The following is a 25,948-nucleotide window of genomic DNA, read 5'->3' on the forward strand; positions in this document are numbered from 1 at the left end:
CGCATCTTGTCATGGGGAGAAAACTGGTTTACCGGTCGCTATTGTACTCAGTACAGATGGCCGAATTAGGAACAAAATTATTATCTGTGTTCTTACACACGGCAGTTTATCATAAACTCACCAGATAGCGCATTAACCTGTCTTGCTATTCTGATATCTGAAATAAAGTAATCGTTAAACATTGATTATATTCACAGCAGTAGAAACAAATCTATCCGTAAATGAAGAAAATTGAATTCATCTCAAATTCATAACTGCTATGGGCTCAGGGAACATAGACTTATTCTAACTGCACAGTGAAAATATACAACTGATATCAGATTCAAGTTGCTCGATTTATTACTTTGTTTGAATCAGTTCAATTTTGATTTTCACTTAGCCCAACTGGGCTAGCTCCATAAACTGGATCCTAGAACAAATTCCACAGTTGTGAGTTTCATGACGAAAATGAATTAATTTCAACTCGGAGCTAACTCTAACTCTGAACTGTGGAGCTGAATGCTGGAGTATAAAAGTCGGTGAATTTTTCTATCATTTTGATTCGCCAGTTTTAAATGTCGGGTCCTACTTACAGGATGGAACGTGTTCTTCGCATTTCCTTCCTTGATATTCCGTATGACAAGTGCAGCGATCTGGACCGACGCAGAATCCGCCGTGTTGACATGGTGGGTCGCAAATAGCTACAAAAACAAGTCGATTCGTGATTCCCTTTAACAAAGCCATCAATTTGTATTCAACTGGATAAATGAATACCTTGTTTTTCGTGTAAACTCATAACTAGAGAACTCATTCCTAAGTTTCTCCATTTGTTCAACTTATATATTATTAATTTCTGTTCGAGGCCCTATTTCGGTATCAGACCCATTTTTAAGATCATACCCTCCTCTTAAGCCTTGTAATATAATGATCATTGTAATATAATCATCACTGGAATGATCATTCTAGACTTACGTTCGCAGTAGTTGGATTCGTTGTAACCTTGTGCGCAGATACAGGACAGGGTAGTCCTATCACAGCCCAGGTATCCCGGGGAATGCATACAATCAGTACACGGACCTAAAATACAATCACGCATTTAATTACATGAAAAAAAAACACCATTTCAAATTTTTTGAAAGATTATTATTTTGAATTTTTCGTCTGAATTGTCAGCGTTGTTGGAGAAATTTCAATTAAAAAACGTTGTAACATATTCAAATATGTTTGTATGAAACCGAATTATATTTCGTGAATCCAGAATGAATGCCTATTCATACGTAGTTGAAAATGAAACATTGAAATTCGTTAGATTTTTATCGTACAAAACCTCTAAAGGTCTACCTCGAGGACTATACCCGAAGAATCCAGCGCTGAAAACGTCCTTTTAGCGAGAAATAAACAGCAAATTTTCGGCTGTTGCCATCAGAAATCTTACCGTAGAATGTTTCACATTTGTCTCCTTTGTAATCTGGGTGGCATTCGCATTTGCCCGGCGCTAGACACTTGTGGGGGTCGGTACAGTGCGCTCCGCAACTAAACTCGCTACAGTCGTCTCCGAAATAACCTGGATGGCATTGGCATTTGTTCGGACCGACGCAGTTTCCGTACTTACAGCTCGGACAGGATGCTGCAACACATTGAATACGCGTTATATGTTGATTTCTATATCGCTGATTCGATGATGAAATGATTCGAGTTGGCTTTTAAAGTAATTAATTTCTTATTAAATTTTCAGTCTTGTGATTAAGTGTTAGGATTGATCTTTATCATACAGTCAACCTAGCCTTACTGAGACGTGGCAGACCTTTGACTAAGTCGAACAAAAACATAATCATTTTCTAATTTCCGTATTTAGCCAGTCCCAATTTGTCGTAGTTAAGCGAGGTTTACTATTATTCACGGATCACGGTACTATTTCGATTATTCGTTAAGAAGAGGTCGATGAAGTTGCTATTTTGAGGTTTCGGTTTTTCATTACCTTCTAAACACGCGTTTCCTTTGTAGCCGGTGCCGGAACAGTCGCACGTATCAGGAGCGATGCACTGACCTCCGTGATGACACGGATGACTGCAAACAGCTGTTCAAACAAACGAAAATCATTTCAGAAATAGAAATAATACTACACGTCAAATTTCATGTCCCTTATAATCATAATCACACTCATTATTTTACGCGAATTCTTTTTATGCTTGAATAACTTGAATAACGAATTTTTTTCAAAGAAAATAAGATGGGAGGGCGAAGGTAGAAATTAGAAAATTAAAAAAAAAAATCTTATAATAGGCGTTTTGAAATGGAACGGAACATTAAAAAAAGCAAAAATAGAAACTATTTTATCATTCGAGTATTTTCCACATGAAACCTCGGAAGTACTGAAGAAAAAGAAATTTCAAAGGCGTGAAAATTGTGATGAATTTGATTCAAATGATGGTCGATTGAAAAAAAAAACAAATTCGTGAGAAAATCGTGAGATTGAAAATTGAGATGAACATAACTTTCACAAGTTACTAGATTGAAAATAAAGACGGACATATCAAAATCAAATTTGTTTTATTAAAAATTGTGAAAAAACACAGAGGAGGACTGGAAATAAATTTTCCGAATTCTGGGAGGCGGTGCTCCAAGTAATTAAAAAAGGCCTATGTAAGAATTGGAGTTGTAGTTGGAGAGGGCAACAGAATAAATGAGAATATACCGAACCGTCCGCCGTACGATGTATTACCTTTATCACAGTGTTCGCCGGTCCAGCCTTCACAACAGTGGTTAATCTTAATCTTACGGTTATTGAACCGAATTTCAGGTCTTGTCACCGTCCTAGAATAAAACACACACAAATTACGTGAGAAATTAACGATTTACGATGCGAACAAGTAATCTATGTGGAAGGACCCGAAAAAAAATGCAAATGAATTTCTATTTGAATTGAAAATGAAACATTTATATATGGAAGGAGCGAAAAATCAATTTTCTATCAAAATTGAAAATGGATTTTATTTTTAAAGTTTTTACCAAAAAAAATCTTTAAAAAAATCTATTTGTTCGTTCCAATCTTTTGTAAACAAGGGGCCGTTTTTAAACTTACATCATACGTACTTGTATGGAAGGAGCGAAAATCCATTTTCGATCGCGAATTTTATTTAGAGATATATTTACCAAAAAAAGACCATAATTTTGTAGATTATTTCGTAGATAAGGGCCATTCTTTAGACGCAGCTAGCTACATATAACACCAATCAATAAAACTGATCCCTGAATCTAATTTAGCATGAATAAAAAGATGAAAAAAATAAAAGTTAATCATTTCATTAGATCATACGTACTGTTGTACTGTGCAGAGCTTCCGCCCGGAATCCCAGATGATCTGGAATTTTTCCGGGGTTCTTTTGGCCCGTTCACAATTGAAGTACTCCATCAGTTCCTTGTGTTCGACGTCTTTTCGTTCGCGCACGAGCATCGTTTTGTATTTCGGACAAAAATGGCCGCTCCTTATCGGGATCTGATCGGCTTCAATTTTGTGCGCTAGAATTGAGTCGTCTCTGAAAGACACGGAGAGATCGTGGGATTTAGACGGGGAAGTCTAGAAATGTTGAACAAAAATAAAAACTACCGAACAGACGCCACCGTCGGATGCAAATATAAGTTATTGTACAAAACAGGCTGTAATTGGACAGTTTTCCCAATGATGCGGGACAATAGGTTTTAGAAACAGGTGCCATTCTATCTAGACTTAATCATTTGTCAAATTACTCCAAGATCTTGACAAGCGGCCCGATGAAAATAGAATAACATAAGGGCGGGGTCGAAACAAAGTGATATCATTATTTGTTGCATTTGAAGGCTCAAAGCTTTGCTGATATGGATGATGTTGGAAATCACTGTTGAGTCCAAAGCCTTTAGGGCAAGTTTTTAAAGACCAGTTTCAACTTAAACCCAGTGCGCTAACTCAATTGGGTTAACCTCCTCGATCCAGTTCCACTTTTCGGCTTAAGAGTTAACTCATCGAAAATGAACTGAATTTGTGGAACTGATCCTGGGGCCGGTTTTATAGACTGGGGTTAACTTTTTTAACCCAGGCGCGTTCATTTTCAATTGAGTTAACCCCGGGATTAAAGCTGATACCAGTCTATAAAACCGACCCCGGCTTAAGGTTGATACTAGGCTATGAAAACGCCCCGTATTTTCCGGAAGGTTACGAAACTGTTGAAGTGAAACAGTCGAAGAAGACTGGATCAACACTGTTGATAATAATAAATAACGTTACGAATTCCACATTTCACTTCTACAGAACAAAAATTGGTTTCGATCAAAAATAATATCATTTTTATACATATATATTTTCCGATGAAGTATTAGTTCAAAATTTGTGGCGACATATGTTCGAAATCTGAAACGTTTAATTGTAATTAGATGCCGTTGAGTTTTTTTCGTCTGCAACATGTGACCGAAGTAAAAACATGTGCTAAAACGTATTGTATAGGAAAGAAATCAGCGCTTAAACACATCGGGTGAACACTCAGTTAATACGGTACGTGAGCGTGTTTGCAGAATTGTTATTGATTGAAAAAGTCCTACGCTCTAAAAAAAAAAAAACATTGAATGATTTCAAAATTTCCTCCGATATAAGATATAAGAACCAACTATACAAATTAAAACCGTTATTAAAACTGAAAAAAAACTGATATATTTTCAAATCTTTAATCATCGTAGGTGAATTCAAAGTTGGGTTTGTGTGAATCGGTGTGCGCTGGGGGATCACAGATTTTATAAGCCTTCATTAGCTTCATCTAATCTCCTGCACCCAGTTCCACAGTTGTGAGTTAGAGTTAACTCTGAGTTAAAGTTAGTTCATTTTCAATGTTTTAACCCAGGGTCAAATCTTAACTCAGAACTGTGGAACTGGACCCAGCACATTATATTCAAATATTTCATATGTGTATATTCTCGTATATCTCTGGTAATTTACGACGTAATGTTGTAATTTATTGTGGAAATAAAATTATTATTGAATTATCATTATTAATTGTTATAATATAGAAAGTGATTATTTTAAAACTGATTATGGCTCACGCTAGTTACGCCGGTATACGTGCGACGTGACGTCGAATGCCACTCTAAACAATATCATTTTGATTGATAATAATAACGGTGTTGTCTATTGTCCTCCGAAGGTCCATTTCTATATAGAAGACTGACTTGACCCGAATCGTATTCAGAGAACAGATAGATATATATATTGAAAGGGCGACATCCGTTTATCGCCCGTGTATGTCATAGTAGAATAAAGAAAAAACAATTTAATTTTTTAAAAGATGAAGTATATACTTTATGAAGGCGTTTGAAACCATTAAGACGGTAAAAGTAATTTATAACGCCACTGTTGAGACAGATGAAACGGTGTTTTCATTGAATTTGAGTAAGATTGTGCAAATCTGTTCTCTAAAAAACTGTTTTCGCGTTAAAAGAGCGGCGCATTTAGAAGTCCCGTTATTTGATTACGTAACAGACGGGGTGGAGTAAGTTCTAACCTTGGACCCGATAAACGAAAATTTTAGATTGCAGCTCCTGGTGTTGAACCCGACTGGCTCAATTCGACTCTAATTCAGGCAAACGCCTAGGGTAAAGTTAATAATGCCAATCTATAAAACTAGCCCCACAAGTTCAACCGAGATATAGTAACTGTTTACAATGTTGGAATACTTTTAAATGATTTATAAAAATTCGCTTGAAGAATAACGAACAAAAAAACGAATCCATTTCTACGTGAGAGTCTTTCATCGATGGTTGATAACCCGAGGAAACATTTCGAATTTAAATTCTATTCTCGGTGAAGGATTTTTTTAGATAATTGTTTAGGGACTAAATCGTAGTATGATCGTAGTATTATAATATAATAATAGAAGCCCATGCTCTTAGACGAGAAGAATAGAATACGTAATAAGATAATGATAGAATGAAACCCGCTATCACACCTGACACCCGGAGAAGTCCAAAAACTTCTTTCGATTTCAATTCTTCGTAGAAAAGTTTCGTTTTCGATCTATTTTGAATTTAGTGGGTTTCAATCTTATATATTCACGTTCTTATCGCTAGATTTAATCGCCGTCTTACCCTTTGATAGCGTTATCTGAGTCCATATCCATGTCGAGCACGTTACCATTAGTCCGTTGAAGGACGAACAAAGCGAGTAGAATAGCCCGCATGAGCGGGTTACAGGCGTTAGCCATCGGACAGAGCGTTTTGATTTTCGTTTCTTGATTCACTATTCGAGCGTTTTATGTATTTTTCCGATGGAATAGACCAAAAATTATTTCAATAATGCTCTATCCTCGTTCGGCTTCCTCTTCGACGAGGTTGACAGTCGAGGTTCGGGCACGGGCCGTTTATATACACGCGACGGACGGTGACTCGATTGGTCGCGAGCGATGCCGTACGGCCAATCAACGACGGAGTTTAGGCTGTCGTCATTGTTCGGCTGCCCGATCTACAGCTGTTCAGATCGGATTTTGTGGAAACGCGATGATTGACTTGTGTAACGGAATCAATGTTTCGTATCGGATTCGTTTGCGCTGACCGGGTATTGTTTTCCGCCAAATATAAAACCACATTCTATAATGTACGAATGAACTCGGCCCGATCGATCGATCAGATCGGCTTTTTATATAATATTTGAATTACCAATTTGAAAAAGTGTTGCAGCTATGAATTCGGTAATTCGAGGGGAGGAGTATCTTTGTGGAACTGTTTGGATTCAGAGATTTAGAAAATTGATGATCTGAAAATATATAAACATAATCTGAAACATCAGTTTCTGTAAAGCGTATAGATAATTGTAGAAGCAGTTTTTCATGAACATTTCTTGAATGAAAATGGCGTCAGAAACATTTCAGATTATTATTATGATTATCATGATTATTATTATTATTATCGTGCAGCGAGTAAGGCGTGGAATGTGCAAAAAGAAACTAAAGATTTCATAAATTCCTCGTTTATAGTTTCTTTTTACCTTTATGGAATTAACGAAATTATCGTAGCAATTACAATCAAAAACCAGGGGCGGATCCAGGTTGCCTTCCATGCCTTCCGGAAGGCAGTCAAAATTTTTAGGTTCCCTCAAAAATCAAAGTAATAAATTTTTCTTTCAACTCTGAGAAAAAAATTGCCCCTGGCATGCTTTCAAAAACGAAGTGGTGGTTTTCCGATGGAATTAGGGCGTCGCCGCTGCGCGGCTCGCTCGCTGACTCAAGTGCAGACAATTTCTCTTATGATTACAATAATATGCCCTATTAAATCTAGGAAGGCAATCAAGTTTGCCCTCTGGATCCGCCCCTGAAAACCTTAATAATAATGATAACAATAATGATAAATAACTAATTATATATTTTGTTTCTTGAAGGTGGGTTCTCTGCACTGGCGGCTATTTCTAAAATCAATTCTGATTTGAACATTTTCGAAGAATTGCATTCGTAATTTTTTAAGAAACGCTAGCTGCATATACAGTGATATGTACACTTTGTAAGTCGGAAAACATGTCTAATAAATCGATCCCGGCTTGTCTTGTGTTTCTAGGAAGCTCGTTCATTGTTTGAAAAATCTGTAGTGCGAAATACGAACCGTTTCGAATCGGTTTACTTCGCGCGTCAAAACTCGCCGGATCAATCCGACCGCGTGAAAATACTGAATTTATGCCGACGCAGCAGTTCGGGGGATTCGTTACAAAATCGGGCTAATTGGACTTTGACAGCTGCTAGACGCGCACGTCTGAGATGGATCGGCCTCCTCAACGTAAACGGGTTTTGATTTCATTTCGACTTTTTCAACCTCAACCCACTAGGCGCCACGCACGGTGTTGCTAGTGGGCTCGAGAGACCAGAAAAAATCGTCGCGCTCGACTAATAAAAGATCTGTTGCCATCATGATTCGAACCCATAACCCTTGGATTAACAAAACCGGTGGCGGCAACGGGTGGGATTCCAAGACGTCGAAATTCACACCTCCGTTCATAACGATTGTATAAGTCATTAATTGTCTGCTTAATCACAAATTTCTTTCTTTTTAAATTTTGCAGCCCATCCATCTTCCCAGCGCCCTTCTCAAAGAATCTCCCGAAGCCAAATATGATCTTGAAATGATCTTAAATCGAAATATAGATTAAGCATGATAACTATAATCATTTATGGAATGTCGAATAAGCAAGATAAATAAATAAATATAAGGATATTTAACTTTTCAAAGTTTCTTCTAAAAGCAATTATATACAATTTACAAGAATGAATAGATGGGCTTTTCGGATATTTTTAGTGATAGAATTCCAGGAGCTGAGATTGCAGGAATTTGGCCCAGAACTTTTTCCTGCCTTTTCTTTTGGTATATACACTTTTCTATTAACTGTTAAAAGCGGTGCGACGAAAATTTAATGTAGGCATCAGTTATAGAAAAGTCGTGATTTGGAACATGTAATCGACGCGCACGCACACGCGAGTCAAGCATACGACTCCTCCACACACAGTTCATACTGTGTTGATTTATCGTTTAAAATGTGCACCTGTTTATTGCGTACAGACTGCGAATCGATTCGAACCTTTTGTCGAATGTCGTTAAAACTAACATCAGGCCCTGTTCACGTGATTATTATAGAAACGCGCTCTTTTCGCAGTGGTGTTCATTGACGCGCAAAACCCGTTATTCCCGATTCGGATTCAACGGATTTTCTGGTCTCCTGAAGTTCGTTGTAACGAGGTTCCACTGTATTTAGAACTGTCGGCTATCATGAACATATTTTCTGGTCTCCTGAAGTTCGCTGTAACGAGGTTCCACTGTATTTAGAAGTGTCGGCTATCATGGACAGATTTTCTGGTCTCCTGAAGTTCGCTGTAACGAGGTTCCACTGTATTAAGAACTGTCGGTTATAATGGACAGATTCTCCTGAAGTTCGTACTATACTTTATTGAGGTACCAGTAGTCATTTTGCTAACTTTTTGCTAACATTTTGCTACTTTTGATAACTCAGCTACACCGGCGAAGGCAACATTCCTCGATCTATCATCATGCGGCGAAAAACCAAAATTCAAACTTGGACAAAACATCGTTTGCGATTTTAACAAACTTCATTTTTTACTCCTCATTTATATTTTATTTATCACTCAACATCTTATGAAGCTCACACAACGCTAAACGGATTAACCATTATCAATAACTAATTAACTAGTAGTTGGAAGCTAGTTAGCTTATAATAATCTGCTAATAAATCAATTGTTTTAACTAACTTTCTTCGTCGCTAGAATTCTATTCAATTAAACTTATCGAATATTGTATCGTAAATTTTGACTGCGAAAATCACTTCAATTAAAACAATTCGTTAAAGAATCATATTTTCATTTGTAACAACAATTAACAACGACTTAAAATCATTATTTTACAAACTGTTCATCGTTTTATTTATGAGTGAAAAGAAAAACTGGCACATACGTGGCTATTTACGCGAACACGAATATTGTATGCAAAAGCTGCCGTAGTCATTCGAATTCAAATATTCTAAAATAATAAAATTCGATCATTTAAATATTTACAATTGATCGATAATTATTTACAAAAAGTATCATTTACAAATGTATAGCGTTACGGCTAATAGAGGGCGGCCTTACGCGTAATTAATAACTTAACGTAAGAAAACTACTTATTTATAAGCCAAAAGATGGCGCCCTTGTAGACCAATATATACATTAAGTTCAAAAGGTGGCGCCCTCACAGAAAACATAATAAGATAGAAAATTTGAACATTGAAAATATCAATAAATCATAAAAATATGATGGGTTGGGTAGGGGTGCCTCGCAGGGGGGGGGGGGTAGGGGTAGACATGGTGGCGCACTCACAGAAATTACAACCATGAATCATCCTGCAACTATATACAATAGATCAGCAATATACATTAATATATATATATACAGTTAATATACATTACAAATAAATATATAACTGCCATAGAGTTTTACTGGCAAAATTATGTTCTACGGAGTCAAGAAACGCAGTTCCGCAGTTAAGAGTTGAAGTTGAATTAGTTCATTGACAATTTAGGAAGTAAACTGTAAGAGCTTAGAGTCAACTTCAACTCAGAAGTGTGAAACTAAACGCTTCATTCATCTTACTAAACACAAACCCCGAGCTCTGAATCGCAGAGTTCCGATGAAACCAAGATTATCTTACCGACTAGTAACTTTATCGATAGTCAACATCGACGATAGCTACGGTATATTTGGCGGCGAAATCTAGGGAAAAAATTCCCAAATCAAAAGTTAATTAACATCATACAGCAGCAGAATTCATCATCGTTAATGATAATACATGTTATTTTGGTTTATATATACACGCAGAGGCGAAGCACCATTTTACAAACATTTTTCAATGAAAATATCATTTTTTATTCCGCTGCCAAATTCGTTACGATGCCATGGGATCATTCATTTATTAGGTACGCGTTTAATTTGATTTTTAACCCTTTCAGCGCGTCTACACCGCAGTGTGGTGTATAAATCAGTGATAGATTTTGCGAGTACATCGCAACGCGGTGTATTGATGTAATTAGTAATTATCCCTCATGAAAAATGGCAGCACGTGTCAAACATAGTAAAATACTAGTAACTAACGATACACCGCGCCGCGGTGTAGACGCACTATAGTGGTATTCCCGTTGTTCAACACACTAGGGTGGAATTTTTTAGAATTTTCAAATTATCTCCAGCACTATAGGGTATTAATTAGTCAGCACTGAAAGGGTTAAGTATTACAGCATACAATTGTACTTGAGCCCTCCTCAAATGCGTACGTAATAAATGAATGACTCCCATATTTGGCATCAATCCTAACGGCAGCATTATAAAGGACTTTTTCTGTAGAAACATTTACACGGGCTAACATTGAAAACATCCGGATATTTACATTTCACTGACTTAGAGATGGTTATATTTGAGGTATTGAATACGTGGGGGTCAGCTGAATTCATTTTGACCATTTACAAATAGTTTTATGAATACGGTCGAACTAAGACGTTATTTGGATAAGTCTTCGTCACACAACACTTAAGTTTCCTCTATTTTTTAATATCAATTTGTATTTCAAATTCAATCTACTAAGTGTAAGTCATCACATAAGTCATCAACGCAATGAGTGTCACGATTGTGACGAATTAAGTTTCACTGTTAAAAAGATTTTGATGATCTCATAACAAAAATTGAGTAAAAAGAGGCTATTAAAGAGGGTGAATTCTACAAACAAGCAGGTTGCACTTTACTTAGCACTTCTGAAACAAGACCCACCCTCTCCACCCTCTCTCTCTCTCTCCCTCTCTCTCTCTTTCTCCCTCTCGTTCAGATGTTTTATCTGAAAATGCATAAATATTGAATTTTCAATTATTAAAAACAACACACTTTGTTTCGTGTTCAGTGCAAATTCAATACTAGTTCACGTTTCAAACTGTTGAGGAACATATGTTTAACTGTGATACACTGATACATACAATACACATTGAAAGCAAACATCCCTCTCTCCCTAAACGAACAATTCATAGACCGTTTGTTCGTGAAATGACTGTCGGCTCCATAAATCACCCTATGACATCATAAGTTCAAGTGATTTGAACTACAGACAGTCTAGAAAAGAAGGTTGTTTCAATAAACCACCCTATGACATCATTAGTTCAAGCGATTTGAACTACAGACAGTCTAGAAAAGAAGGTTGTTTCAATAAACCACCCTATGACATCATTAGTTCATGTGATTTGAACTACAGACACTTCTAGAAAAGATGGTTGTTTCAATGAATCACCCTATGACATCATCAGTTCATCAAGTGATTTATTCTATACAATAGAAATGGCTACACAAATCAATCGATCAATCAAATTTCATTGATTGATCAACTGCGCCTATAACCGGTCGCCGAAGTTTGATTGATAGGTTGTAGTTCTATATCTTGAGGAGACAACGGTCGAGGGGGCGGAGTCGGGAAACTCGAGGGCGGAGCTTCGTTGTCCGAGCTACTGTCGTCGCTGTGGTAACTGTGGTAACTGTCTCCCAGTAACCGCGTGTCATCCTCCTCTCCGATGCTGGGTAAAGCGACGACAGCTGGACCAGCGCTCTGATGCTGCTGATGCTGCTGCTGATGCTGTTGCCACAGTAACCGCGCGCGTTGATCTTCGACCTCGTGATACGACGATTGAACGACGCGTTGATGGTGAATCTCGTGAAGATAGAGGGCGCTCAAACTCATTTCGGCCGACATCAATTCCAGAGTGCCTAAAATTGGAAAAATAACAATTACTGATTTGACAGTCGAGATAAAGATGGCGCTGAAATCATTCTGTAGATGATCGAACTAATGAAGAGTCAACAGAATCCATTTCAATAAATGTTATTTCGTGATTCATCGGTCAGTTGATCAGTTGTCGCAAAGTTACATCAATTTGGATAAATACCATAGTACCATTAAAATTGCTTTGTTATTATGGTATCTGACCACCAGGTAACTTCAACAAACTTTTAACCAACTTACTTTCTTAGAATTGCATACAATTCGTCAAGGGGAAAGACGACATTGTGAGCATATGTACAGGGTCGAGTTTCAAATTGAAGTTTTTCAACTCTTTTCTTTTTAATCAGCGGAAATCTAAAACAATTCCGTTTCGTGAAAGCGACCGTAGTCGGTTTCGCGACGACGATGACAGATGTTGACCAGAGTTATATAAAAGTCGAGCAGGTGTTAAAGACACCGAGACTCATATTGACTCGATCATCAATACACGCGCGTTCAATATTGACTCAAAATGACTGACCTGGGAAACTATTCAAATACTACGCCTCATTATGTAAGCCATGTAAAGCTGACTGAATTGCACTTTCTATCAAATTTACTTTAAAAACACTAACTACTGTATTTGTACGTTGCATTTGTTCCATAGGCTTTGATTTAATTGAATCACACCTGTCATCGGTGCCCAAAATACTACGATCGGATGTCTACCTCTAAAAGTCTCCCAATGACATCATCGAATTACCGGGTACATATCTAGTGATTCGATATCTTAACTTTAAGATGCAGATAGTTGTTTGATGATGACGACATTGAGATATTTTATGCATTAGTATTGGAATGGTGTATTGATTATTGCATCACTACGTAATTTGATGACGTCATATGGGGATTTTACGGAGGCGGGCATATTTTCTTTCCTTCAATCTAGCATTTTTACTACACTGCAGTATCAAAAGACAAGAACCGAAACAGTCTAAAGTCTTCTCTCTGACATCTAAAGTCTGATCCAAACAATTCCAAAATAGTTGTTTAACAGGGATGTTTTAACCCTATCTATATATGAACCATACAACTCAGACATCACTCTTGAATTTTCATAATCCCAAAACATCAAAGTCGACCGGAGTCTACTGGACCCAGTAGTTCAACCACAGTTACGATTTTATATTCATCTCATTGAAAATGAATTAAAAAATTTTACTCAAAAGTCTGCTCTAACCCACAGCCGTGGAAATGCATCCTGTATTAAAGTTTACATGGCCTTAGCTATTAGACTTCAGAAATAACAAATGCCTGACTGTTTATTATTTATTATTTTAATTATTAACAGATTTCAGTTAAGAATCAATTCCTACAACCGCAACTGAAGTGTTACACGAGGTCTAACCAAGCCGGCTCTAAAACGGAAAGTTAAACACACTTTTAGATAGCCCTAATACAAGACAAGACTTGTCCGAATACCGGTTTGCGAAAACAACGTTCCTCGATGCGCTAATCGCGCCGCGCGTACGTGCAATTAAAAAGTTTACTTCCTGATTTATCAAACATTTCGAGAACGCAGTCTAAACATCACTGGCGTAATTCTATATATATATATATATATATATATATATATACACACTACACGTCGATATTCGGCATATGTTGAAGTTTTACAAAACACGCGCGGAGAAAATCAATCTCAGATTCTCGTTCTGCCGCCGACATCTAATTATCGGTTATACGCCAGCTGACGCACGTGAATAGGGAGTGAATAGGGAGTGAATAGGCTGTGAGCGTCGGTTTCATTCACATATTCAACACCAATGAATAAATATTGTTTAATATATTTTTGTTTACGTTTGACGGTGAATGTAAAACTCCGGTCCAGATATAAATTCAGTAGTTAACTGTACAACTACAAACTAGACAGAACTTTCTAATCGCCTATTTCTCAAATTAAAAGAGTTTTAAAGGAGTTTCTGGTATTTTGCTCAATTAAAAGAGTTTCAAGCACCTTAAAAAGCATTTTCCGTTTTGAAGGAGTTTTCAAAGTATTCAAGGGGTCGTAGGGACCCTGTTTAAAACATACAATAAAAAAATTTGCAATAGAAAGAAATATCAATTTTTATACAAACCTTCTTCGTAGTTTTGTCTAGGAGATATGCAGGAAGTGGTTAGACCTACGAGACTAGGAGTCTGACCACCACCTATCGGCGATAGGTCGAGATGATGGTTACTATGGATACTAGTAACTAGTCCGTTATCGGTGCCGGTGATTGGTCCCTCAGTGTTAGAAATGGCTCCGCGTAACGGGTATTGACTGCGCTGATTAACGGGCACCTCCGAGCCGGGCACGTTCATTCTTAATAGACTCGGATTTACTATACTTGACATCATACTAGAATACTGAAAATACACAATACGTAACAAAGACTCAACCTCTGAAAAGTTCTATCAGTAAAATGCAGAATTTTTTCAGTGACATTTCTTTGAAATATTTAAGAAAATGTTCAAATTAATCAGTAATCAATGGGGGTAAGACCCTCACTAACATCTTTCGTATTTCTGTTCAAATGAATCAGTAATCAACAGTAAGACCCTCAGTAACATCTTTCATATTTCTGTTCAAATTAATCAGTAATCAACAGTAAGACCCTCGCTAACATCTTTCATATTTCTGTTCAAATGAATCAGTAATCAACAGTAAGACCCTCAGTAACATCTTTCATATTTCTGTTCAAATTAATCAGTAATCAACAGTAAGACCCCCTCAGTAACATCTTTCATATTTCTGTTCAAATTAATCAGTAATCAACAGTAAGACCCTCACTAACATCTTTCATATTTCTGTTCAAATTAATCAGTAATCAACAGTAAGACCCTCACTAACATCTTTCATATTTCTGTTCAAATTAATCAGTAATCAACAGTAAGACCCTCAGTAACATCTTTCATATTTCTGTTCAAATTAATCAGTAATCAACAGTAAGACCCTCAGTAACATCTTTCATATTTCTGTTCAAATTAATCAGTAATCAACAGTAAGACCCCCTCAGTAACATCTTTCATATTTCTGTTCAAATTAATCAGTAATCAACAGTAAGACCCTCAGTAACATCTTTCATATTTCCGTTCAAATCTATCAGTAATCAAGGGGGTTAAGACCCTCAGTAACGTCTTTCATATGTTTCATATTTGCATCAAACAAATCAAATCGGTATTTCTCACTATAGATTAGTTACAAATACTGAAAATCAGGAAGAAATGGCAGCTGTGAGTCATCCATCGTGGGTGCTTATTTATTGACTTCGTAGTGGCCCAAACCCTGTGGAAGTGTGTACTGGCTGTACTACTGCAGACTTACCCCTGGACCGTTGGAAGACAATGTATTAATAGAATTAAACAATGCGTTCTCTTGTAAAGGACCCAACGTATTAGACGCATCTCTTTGAGCTGAAAAAAATTACAATCATCAAAAAAAGAAGATTAATAATGATAATAATGATAATCTATTTACTTAATATCTACAGGGTAATATCTGCACTTAACATAAAATGAGAAAATAAATGAAATACTCGACATTAACAATACGAATAATTGTCAATTTGTTAAAAACATTAAGACAAATAAACAAATTAACATTTAACTTGACAGTGAGAGTAGAAATAGAACACCATATGCATCTAGACCTCAATTGATGAAACGTTTTACAGCGCAAAATCATTTGTTTTCATCTTAAAAAATTCATCAGAACCCTAGGTCTATTTCCAAGAGATAATTCAAGCTCGAAATCGGGCTAATCAGGATTAGGAATTTTTGGATGATCCCGATCTAAATGCGGTCACAGGCGCGAATATGCATACCATGATTTTTTGAAACTGACACAGGAGATGCCTGGGTTGAATATAAAGAACAATTAGTTCAAGGTGTCACGCGCACGTGTGCAGCTCAACAGGGTAATTAAAATCATACTCGTCTAAAACGTGGATAAAAACAATGCTGTAAATTACAGCAGTAATCATCGAATATCTACGAAATGACAATTCAATCTGGCCGACGAAATAATCGATTCGAAGCGGTATATTTTTGGAATCGGGAAAAATTTAACCGGATAACTATTCTACCAACTGTTGTATTTTATACTCGCGAGGCAGGATCATCCATTCATTATCATATTGTGCGCAAATTCCCCTGAATTTTCATTTTACCGCCTTTCTTATTCTAGAGCCCCCTCTCCCTATGCAGACCCTACTCCTGTATATATCCACTATCCTCTCAACATGTAGGCTCTCTATCCTTTTCACCTTAGACTAATTGTTCTTTATATTCAAGCTAAGAGTCTACAGGCTCCATACCCTTGTACAGACCCAGTAGACTCCTATTATACCTCTCTCTCCGACCGCCTAACCTCATGGCCTGTAGGTTCCAATTTTATGTCTTTTCCTCCCTGATGTAGACCTTCTCTCTCCCGTACAGACCCCCTTCCCCCGTACAGACCCTCTCCCCTCCCCATGTACAGACCCTCTCTCCCCCTCCCCATGTACAGACCCTCTCTCACCCTTCCCCCATACAGACCCTCTCCCCCTCCCCATGTACAGACCCTCTCCCCCTACTCATGTACAGACCCGATCCCCCTCCCCCTGTGTGAACCCCTGCTACATACCTTGCTGTTTAACATTGTGAATAAACAGACTACAGTCTTGAGGCGGTTTCCATTCAGGGTTCGTCAACTATAAACAACAAATAGGAAAAGTCAACGATCGAACGAGAGAAACTCACTGAGATGAATATCTGATACTTACAGTAAAATGCATCAGTGATAATTCAGTTTTACCGTTCTCCGCCTGCTGGTAGTGATTAGCGTTAGTTAAATCTTCATCAACCCACTGAATATAAAACAAAATACAGATTCATCTTCACGCATTCCTCAACATCCAGTTCCATTGCGACTCTTTCAAATAGTCTAAAAATGGTCCCGGTTACTTATCAAAAACAACCAGGGGCTGCAGTTGCTCAAGAGTTGCTCAAGAGTTAACCAGTGGATTGATGTAGTGACAATTAAAGTTGCATTGTTACTATGCTATTTATCCGCCGATAAGATATCTATCATGAACCAAATATTCAGCGATTGGCCCCAGGTCGAGTCAAGAATAATAGGGAAAATAAGGATTATCGATTTCAATTCCACAGTAAGAAGTGTAGTTTGATTCTGGATCTCACTCATACAACTGCACCTAGAATTCCATCACTTAAGAGTTCATAGTATAGGACTACATATTGCTTTCAGGGGCAGATCAAGAGGCCAATTTCAAAGTCCCATAAGGGCATTTGATGTCCAAAAAGGCAATGTACTACTGCAATGAAATGCACCAATTTTCTTTGTTGACCAAATCAGATGGGTTTACCAAATCAGATGTTAACCGAGGCCGCGTTTTTAGCATTACCTGCCGATTGCCGTGTTTTCTGACGTCCATCTGAGCGAACGAGCAGACGTCGCCGACTCCGACGACTTCCACGGTGAAATTACGAAAGAAATCGATAACGTCGAGAGTTCGGTGTCGCAACGAGAAACACAGAATGAACGGCGTAATCAGAGGACTTAATAACTCCTCGAGGATACACGTCTGAAAATATAACGATATAAACATCATTATCATAACCGTTGATTTAACACTCCAGGTCCGCGTCGTGAAGAAAGATGAAAGTCTCAAACTAAGAATGATAGATAAGAGTCCCAACCTCTGAAAAGTGCTATCAGTAACAAATTTAATTTTTCTTCAGTAACATTTCATTGAAATATGAAAGAAAATGTTCAAATTTATTAGTAATCAACAGTAAGACCCTCGGTAACATCTTTCATATTTCTGCTCAAATGAATCAGTAATCAACAGTAAGACCCTCAGTAACATCTTTTATATTTCTGTTCAAATGAATCAGTAATCAACAGTAAGACCCTCAGTAACATCTTTCATATTTCTGTTCAAATTAATCAGTAATCAACAGTAAGACCCTCAGTAACATCTTTTATATTTCTGTTCAAATGAATCAGTAATCAACAGTAAGACCCTCAGTAACATCTTTTATATTTCTGTTCAAATTAATCAGTAATCAACAGTAAGACCCTCAGTAACATCTTTTATATTTCTGTTCAAATTTATTAGTAATCAACAGTAAGACCCTCAGTAACATCTTTCATATTTCTGTTCAAATTAATCAGTAATCAACAGTAAGACCCTCAGTAACATCTTTTATATTTCTGTTCAAATTAATCAGTAATCAACAGTAAGACCCTCAGTAACATCTTTTATATTTCTGTTCAAATTTATTAGTAATCAACAGTAAGACCCTCAGTAACATCTTTCATATTTCTGTTCAAAGTTAATCAGTAATCAACAGTAAGACCCTCAGTAACATCTTATATATTTCTGTTCAAATTAATCAGTAATCAACAGTAAGACCCTCAGTAACATCTTTCATATTTCTGTTCAAATTAATCAGTAATCGACAGTAAGACCCTCAGTAACATCTTTCATATTTCTGTTCAAATTAATCAGTAATCGACAGTAAGACCCTCAGTAACATCTTTCATATTTCTGTTCAAATTAATCAGTAATCGACAGTAAGACCCTCAGTAACATCTTTCATATTTCTGTTCAAATTAATCAGTAATCGACAGTAAGAATAGCTGAATAGCACTGGGTTGTATGAAGTGTTACAGCAATTAAACTCATGAAAATCATGAATTTACTTTTAGTTTTTATGTTTTCGTATTATTTTCTAATCAACGATTTCTTTCAAACGAAAAAACTTACGATTTTATATTGAAATAATTGTGAGAATTCATCTCTGACGCGGTACGTGTGAGCGTTACCCTTCCACGAGTCGGGCATATAGTGAATCTGAGCGAGGGTCGTCATTAGCAACGCTTCCGGGCAAAATATCATGTGTTCATCGGGGATTAAACTGCGACTGATCGTCACGACGACACCTGGAAAAAAATACCGCTAAACTGATAAACACCATATAATGGTCGCTTCTATCGAATGACATAAACAAACAATCCATTTTCAGAAATGTCTGTCTCCTTATGCCATCATCGAACTACCACGTAGCTATTGGAGTAGAAATTAAACATTCATCTTTAAATCTTCGGAGTACAATTTCTTACCTAATATGGTCATAGTGGTTAACATATGAGATACGGCCAAAACATCTTCATCAATAACAGTGAGAATGATTAATATAGCGAGTACTGAACCAGCAAAAAATACCACATTCCTGTAAATGAATTAACAGATATCAGTTACTGAGAACTACTAGTTCAGTTACTGACCACTACTAGTTCAGTGACTGACCACTACTGCTTCAGTTACTGACCACTACTGCTTCAGTTACTGACCACTACTTCAGTGACTGACCACTAAGAGTTCAGTGACTGACCACTAAAAGTTCAGTTACTGACCACTACTGCTTCAGTGACTGACCACTAGTTCAGTTACTGACCACTACTAGTTCAGTTACTGACCACCACCAACTAGTCTCACTGATTGACTGGCTAGTCTCACTGATTGACCTGTTCTCCAACCTCCCGCCTGAATCAGATTTCCGAATAATTAAAATCATCGACTTACTTTGCAAACACTACAAGTAACGGAGAAATAAATATATTCATGAATCTCGTTGCTGGTTGATAACCCCGACTTAATCTGAAAATACGCCAACAATCATTCATGACTTCTACGAATCAGTAAAACTACCGGTAATTACCGACGACCTTTCCGAACTAACCTGGCATTGAACTCATGATCTAATTCGTTAAAATGACGCAGATAAAGTCTCGAATAATGAGACCACCTTCGCATTCCTAAACTACTCGGAGATCTTTTAATTAACTGGAAAAAAACAAAACCATGAAAATCAGACATAAATTCTACAGAATTTGATTCTGAACTATTAGCATCCTCCTATTAGCAGGGTTCTTACAGATCAGGGAATCCTAAATTCCCTCATATTTCCCTGACCCTTGACCATAAATTCCCTGATTAAATCATAAGACATCCTCAGTGAGGGCTGTTTCTTATCAAGAGGTTCATTGTGTCATTCGTCACTGGCAAAAACAACAAGACACCAAAAATTCAAATTCCCTGATCAAATTATAACGTATCCTCAGTGAGGGCAGTTTCTTATCAAGAATCTGTTCCTTGTGCCACTCACTCATCACCAGCAAGAACAACATGACACCAAAAATTCAAATTCCCTGATTGCATTATAAGATATCCTCAGTGAGGGATCAAGAGTATCCTTGTGACACTCATCGCATGCAAGAACATGACACAAGAAATTCCCTGATTTTCTCTGCAGGGAGAAATAAATCCGGAATTCCCTGATCAGTAAGAACCCTGTATCAGACTTATCCTCTCAGGAATTGAGTAAAACTACCCTAACCCAGCCGCCCTATTACTAAACGGGATAAACTCTTACCTCTGCATACTGGAAGAACGAATACAATATCGTCCACAGAAATATAATCGGACAAAATATAAAATTAGCAATTCCAACCCACAAAATATGTTTCGATAACCTGAAAAATATCAATATCGTCGAGAATGTCAATTCACTGAAACGACAATCGATAAATCCTCTACAGGTGAAGACTTACTGTTCTGCTAGTTCTTTTCGTTTGTGAATATTTTTGAAATCGTCTTTTAAATGCCAGTAATTTTGGAACGGAGACCACGGACCCCCTGCAATAAATATTCGATCATGCTAGATCCCACAATAATTCAGACAAAAAGAGAACTCTTGAATAGAAGAGTTTATATATTTGAGCAACGTTTAGACTACTAGCCATCATCAAGTGTACTGATGATGGCTACCGAAACGTTGCTCCAAATATATAAACCCTTTACTCAACAACTTTAAATCTTTGACTGAATAATTGTTTGATTTCACATGTATATTTATTGTACACGGATGACGTACGCTCGACTCGTTTTATCAATGTTTTAGTAAAGAACCTTTTAATTCACGATAGATGACTAAATTTCGGTACTTACAAAAAAGTATCATTTCCAGGTTATATTTCAGCCCTTGACTGAGGAAAGTGCTGCAAGAATATCGCGAAGACAAACTCTGTGAAAACCGATTGAAAGTCAAGAGTCTGAAATGTTTCCTTCAGCCGGTAGCTTATTCAACATTTCGACTGTATCCTGAGATTCATCTCCAGGAATACAGTATTCCTGAAGATGACTATTAGGATATTAACAATACGTCAAATACACTTAGCTTAAGGAAACATTTCAGGATCTCGTATCATCTTCACAACGCGGACTCAGGGAGTGGTTATACATGTACTTACTATTCTCCTATAAACGGTAGGTCGAATTTAAACGGTAAAACCGATTTGTTCACCATCGCGATCATATAATTCTTAAATCTCAAAATACGGTGATAAATATCTGAAACAAAACGAATGGCGAAAAAATATCAACGATTGAAAAATCTGACTCAGAGAAGCAAGGACAGGGGCTCGAATCCCGTAGTGTCCCCGGGCCAGACACTTATCCTCATTACCTCTCTTCAGGAGTAAATGGATACCTGACCTGATAGATGACTCCCAAGTCGAGTTGTTAGGAGGTTACTGCTTCCCACGGGTAGATGACTGATATATCGTTTAAGTCGGACCGTAAACCGTGGAACTAAAATTCTGAAACATTACATCACCCAGGCCTGAAGAACGCTGAGAGCCGCCTGGTGGCCGGGTTATGAAACTTACCTAATCCACTGAGTTCTTGTTTATGTATACACATTTGTTGTTCTTTCTGTACCTCGAGCAGACGATATTGAACTTCATGCCACGTCATGTTACTTAAATCAGCCTGCAATTCATTACAACATATATAACCCCCTCACAAACATGGCTACTACCATACATAACACTATGACATCATCAAATTGACCAGTGCCTTAAGATGCTTCTTAATCTTTTATGGAGACTGTCATCACTTCGGTTAGTATCTATAAGTGTCAATTGATGATGTCATAGGGAGATAAATGGAGTCGGCCATATTATCTCAAGGGATCTACCAGTATATCAATTAACTTGGTAATTTGATGATGTCGTAGATGGATTTTATGGAGACAAGTCATATTTTAAATAGCCGAAAATAATCATGTTCTTTCCTGATACTTACGGCTGAGATTTTTAATGCATATAAGTAGAAAGCCCTGATCTCGCAGTATTTAAATATGTTGTAGATGACTTTAATCACGCGTAGAATCCAGAACACCAATGCAATTAACAAACAGATTACAATCATCGGATTAAATCTGCAGAGAAAAAGAAGACGATCGTAAGTTTGACTGCGGCGAACGAGGAGCCCGCTTGTGACAACTACTTTAGCAGTAGAGGTTTCAACTAGTGGCAGGCTAGGATCTGCCAGGTGTTGCTAGTGTGCAGTAGGACATCAACTACTGCGGCAATGGACGATTCCACTTGTGGCGAGTGAGGATCCACTACGCGTCACCAGTTTAAATTAAGACAAAACGACGCCCGATTTCATGCCCAATTCAAATAAAATCTAGCCACAATTTCCTTAATTCTATACATGATGAATCAATATATTGTACGATATATGAACAATGAAGATGAATCTGAGTTTATCAGAAGGTCTTCATTTGCCTAAGTTCCCGATGTAGGAGGCTAAAGTGAACTAAATTTTGATTGAGTAGTCCTATTGATATACACACCATCTAACAGGATAGTCCTCATCAACAACGTATTAGTCGATGATTATTCAGTCGATGATTATGTAAATAAGCGGTGTATCTAATCGACGAAACGAGCAATATATTAAACTTACCCTCGTACGCATTGATTGAAAGGTATCACAGTTTCCGGGATGGTGACTTTGTGAGTCGAGTTGAAAATGACGTTGGCGAATAAAACGTTGTAATCGACGCATTCGATGAGATAAACTGAGAACACGACGACGAACACAAACTGTCTACAAATAACAACAGAGAGAAAGAGAGACATAAACGTGTCAATCTGCATCATGTAACCCTTTAGTGAGTTAGGCCTTCCTGCGTACCTAATCGTCGGTGGTAAGCTTTCATAATCGGATGGATTTTAGATTTCTTCTAATTTGTAAATAGTGGGCTTTTTATCTTATCATCGGATGGACTTAAGTATCCGATCGTGAAATTAAACCACAGACAGGTTACTGACTGCCTGTGTGTAACCTTTAGCCTGTGGACCCTGCTGCACACTCTCACACATTCATACTTCCTATTTTGATTGTCAACGCTTCAATCTTTTAATTGAAAATGAACTAACTTCATCAGAACACTTTCAAAATCTGATCATCCACACTTCACACGTGTTCAGTACTTCACCCGAGACATTTTCAATTGAAAATGAACTACAAACACCAGACATCAGTTAAGTTATCAGGATACTTTCAACAACTGATCATCCACACTTCACATGTGTTCAGTACTTCACCTGAGACATTTTTAATTGAAAATGAACTATAAGCACCAAACATTAGACATTTTATCAGCGCACTTTCAAAAACTCACTGTCCACACTTCACACAGAGTCACTCTGGTGTAGTTGTAGGCTGTAGGTTGATGCTTGCGCTGTGATTAGGTGTATTTGAGGATGTTTTAAAAACTAACTTACAGAAGTTGTAATAAATCTTCGATGACCATACACAGAAACCCGTGACGCTGATGAAACTGATAAACGCGAGCGAAGAACTCATCCAGATTCTCAATATGATTCCAACGAGCTGTAAACAAAAAACACATCGATTGAACTGACTGGAACTACTGAGTTCAGAACTGTGGAACTGAGTTCAGAACTGTGGAACTGAGTTCAGAACTGTGAGACTGGAAGCAGTAGTGTGGAACTGTGTACATAACTGGCTCCAGAACTGTGGAACTTAATCTAGCTGTGGAACTGGGTGTAGTAGTGTGGAACTGTGTACAGAATGTGGAACTGGGTCTTGTAGTGTTGAACTGGTTTCAGAACTGTGGAACTGGGTCCAGAACTGTGGAACTGGGTCCTGTACCGTGGAACTGGATTCAGATCTGTTGAACTGGATTCAGAACTGTGGACCTGGGTTCAGAATTGTGGAATTGGGTTCAGATCAGTGGAACTGGCTTCATAACTTCTGAACTGGGTTTTAATCAGTGGAACTGGTTTCAGAACTATGGAACTACATCCCGAATTGTGGAAATGAGTCAAGCTGTGGAACTGGTTCAGGTCAGTGGAACTGTGTGATATACAGAAGTAGTGGAAATGGATGTGAACTGCAGAACTGGGCGCTGAACTGTGGAACTGTGTGGATGAATTGTGGAATTGATGTGGAACTCACTTTTATTATCAGGTACAATGTGTATGATGTTCTCATACTGTGGAGTTTCAGTATCATCGTCGTAATAAGACGACAGGGGTTGATATCCCGTTTCAAAACCACTAGTAGACGCCATCTCACTATCCACTCTTATCTATCCACTCTCTCTATAAATCTCTGCAAAAATAATCAAATCATTAGAATAGATTAGGTAGGTAGGTCTCATCCATGGCATAGGCTATGCGTTCCACAGGTCTGGGGCCCCTGGGTTATTGATCTGACAAAAAAAAAATTTTGTATGAAAATGATAAATTTACAGGCGACAACTGTGGAACTGGATACGGGTTGGTGAACCTGAAAAATAAAACTATAAGAAGGGATGGGTTTGAGAACTAGGATTGTTTACTACTAAGTACCTCCTTAAAAGGGAAAAAAGTCCAAGAACATGTCAGTCATTCAAGAACCAGACAGAGGTAAATTGAGGATTGTCAGAGGTATGGTTGTTAGAATTAACGCTATAAAAGGTACACGACTTGATATTGTGTCATTACCTAACGAAATGACATTCAAACTGATCGGAATAAACACAGACTAAGCAAACAGCTGATTTTGAAAAGAAAGAAACTGAAAATCAAAAACAGTAAAATATCTGACAATTCGACATAAATAAATTATTACCAGTTCGATATTTTCTCAACCTCTTTTTATCATCAATCAATCCATTCATTCACATTTGACCTGTTTTAATTATATCGTCGCAGTTTCCCTAAATCATCAAAAAATTAGAAAATTTCTGACAGATCAAAACAACGCAGTGCATTGTGGGTGTTAGAGTCTAACGATAGATGGCGGTACTGATCAAATTCAAATTTGGTTTATTTGTTCAAACCGGTGGCAGCACTGGACGGTATAATTGTTCGTACTGGCGGCCCGGTCGGCCAGATTACCCAGGTATTTGTTAACGTATTTAATTGTGGCGCCAATTCTGAATGTTTCGATACGAAACTCGCAGGGACTCTTAAAGACGACTGGATGCATCTTTGTGCTATGTCAGTTTTACTATAAACACGGAATTTTTCCATATTTAAAGATTTTAATCTTCGAAACTGACAAGTTCAGGATGCCACTATACCCCAGTCTATTGATTAAACTGACCCCTGAATTTTGCTATTAGAGTATAATCAAAACGGCAATCAGAATATTGACTCACTTGTCCTTTTTTTATGATAGGAATTTTTTGGAGAGCCTTTTGAATCGTACCGGTTAGACAAAAGCTTATGCCTTATGTCCCCAATGTGACAAATGAATAGAATTCATAGAA

The 25,948-nt window shown here is 37.5% G+C and overlaps 1 protein-coding gene across 1 annotated transcript; it reads right to left on the reverse strand.

Annotated features, from left to right (window-relative positions):
* Nucleotides 1–11,308: 11,308 nt before the first annotated feature.
* Nucleotides 11,309–25,440, reverse strand: LOC141912066 (autophagy-related protein 9A-like). The gene is made up of 20 exons (XM_074803247.1): nt 25,306–25,440; nt 24,649–24,804; nt 23,952–24,060; nt 23,128–23,271; nt 22,459–22,594; nt 22,041–22,143; nt 21,624–21,723; nt 21,322–21,371; nt 20,925–21,009; nt 20,747–20,846; nt 20,054–20,157; nt 19,897–19,971; nt 19,434–19,543; nt 19,078–19,253; nt 17,710–17,889; nt 17,068–17,151; nt 16,929–16,995; nt 15,630–15,718; nt 14,401–14,671; nt 11,309–12,267 (listed from the first exon to the last, which is right to left on the reverse strand). Exons 2-20 carry the CDS (start codon nt 24,761–24,763, stop codon nt 11,888–11,890), a joined length of 2,478 nt encoding a protein of 825 aa, XP_074659348.1. The 5' UTR covers nt 24,764–24,804; nt 25,306–25,440; the 3' UTR covers nt 11,309–11,887.
* Between the last annotated feature and the right edge of the window lie 508 nt (nt 25,441–25,948).

This window comes from Tubulanus polymorphus, chromosome 10 (genome assembly GCF_964204645.1).
Source record: "Tubulanus polymorphus chromosome 10, tnTubPoly1.2, whole genome shotgun sequence".
Taxonomy (NCBI): domain Eukaryota; kingdom Metazoa; phylum Nemertea; class Palaeonemertea; order Tubulaniformes; family Tubulanidae; genus Tubulanus; species Tubulanus polymorphus.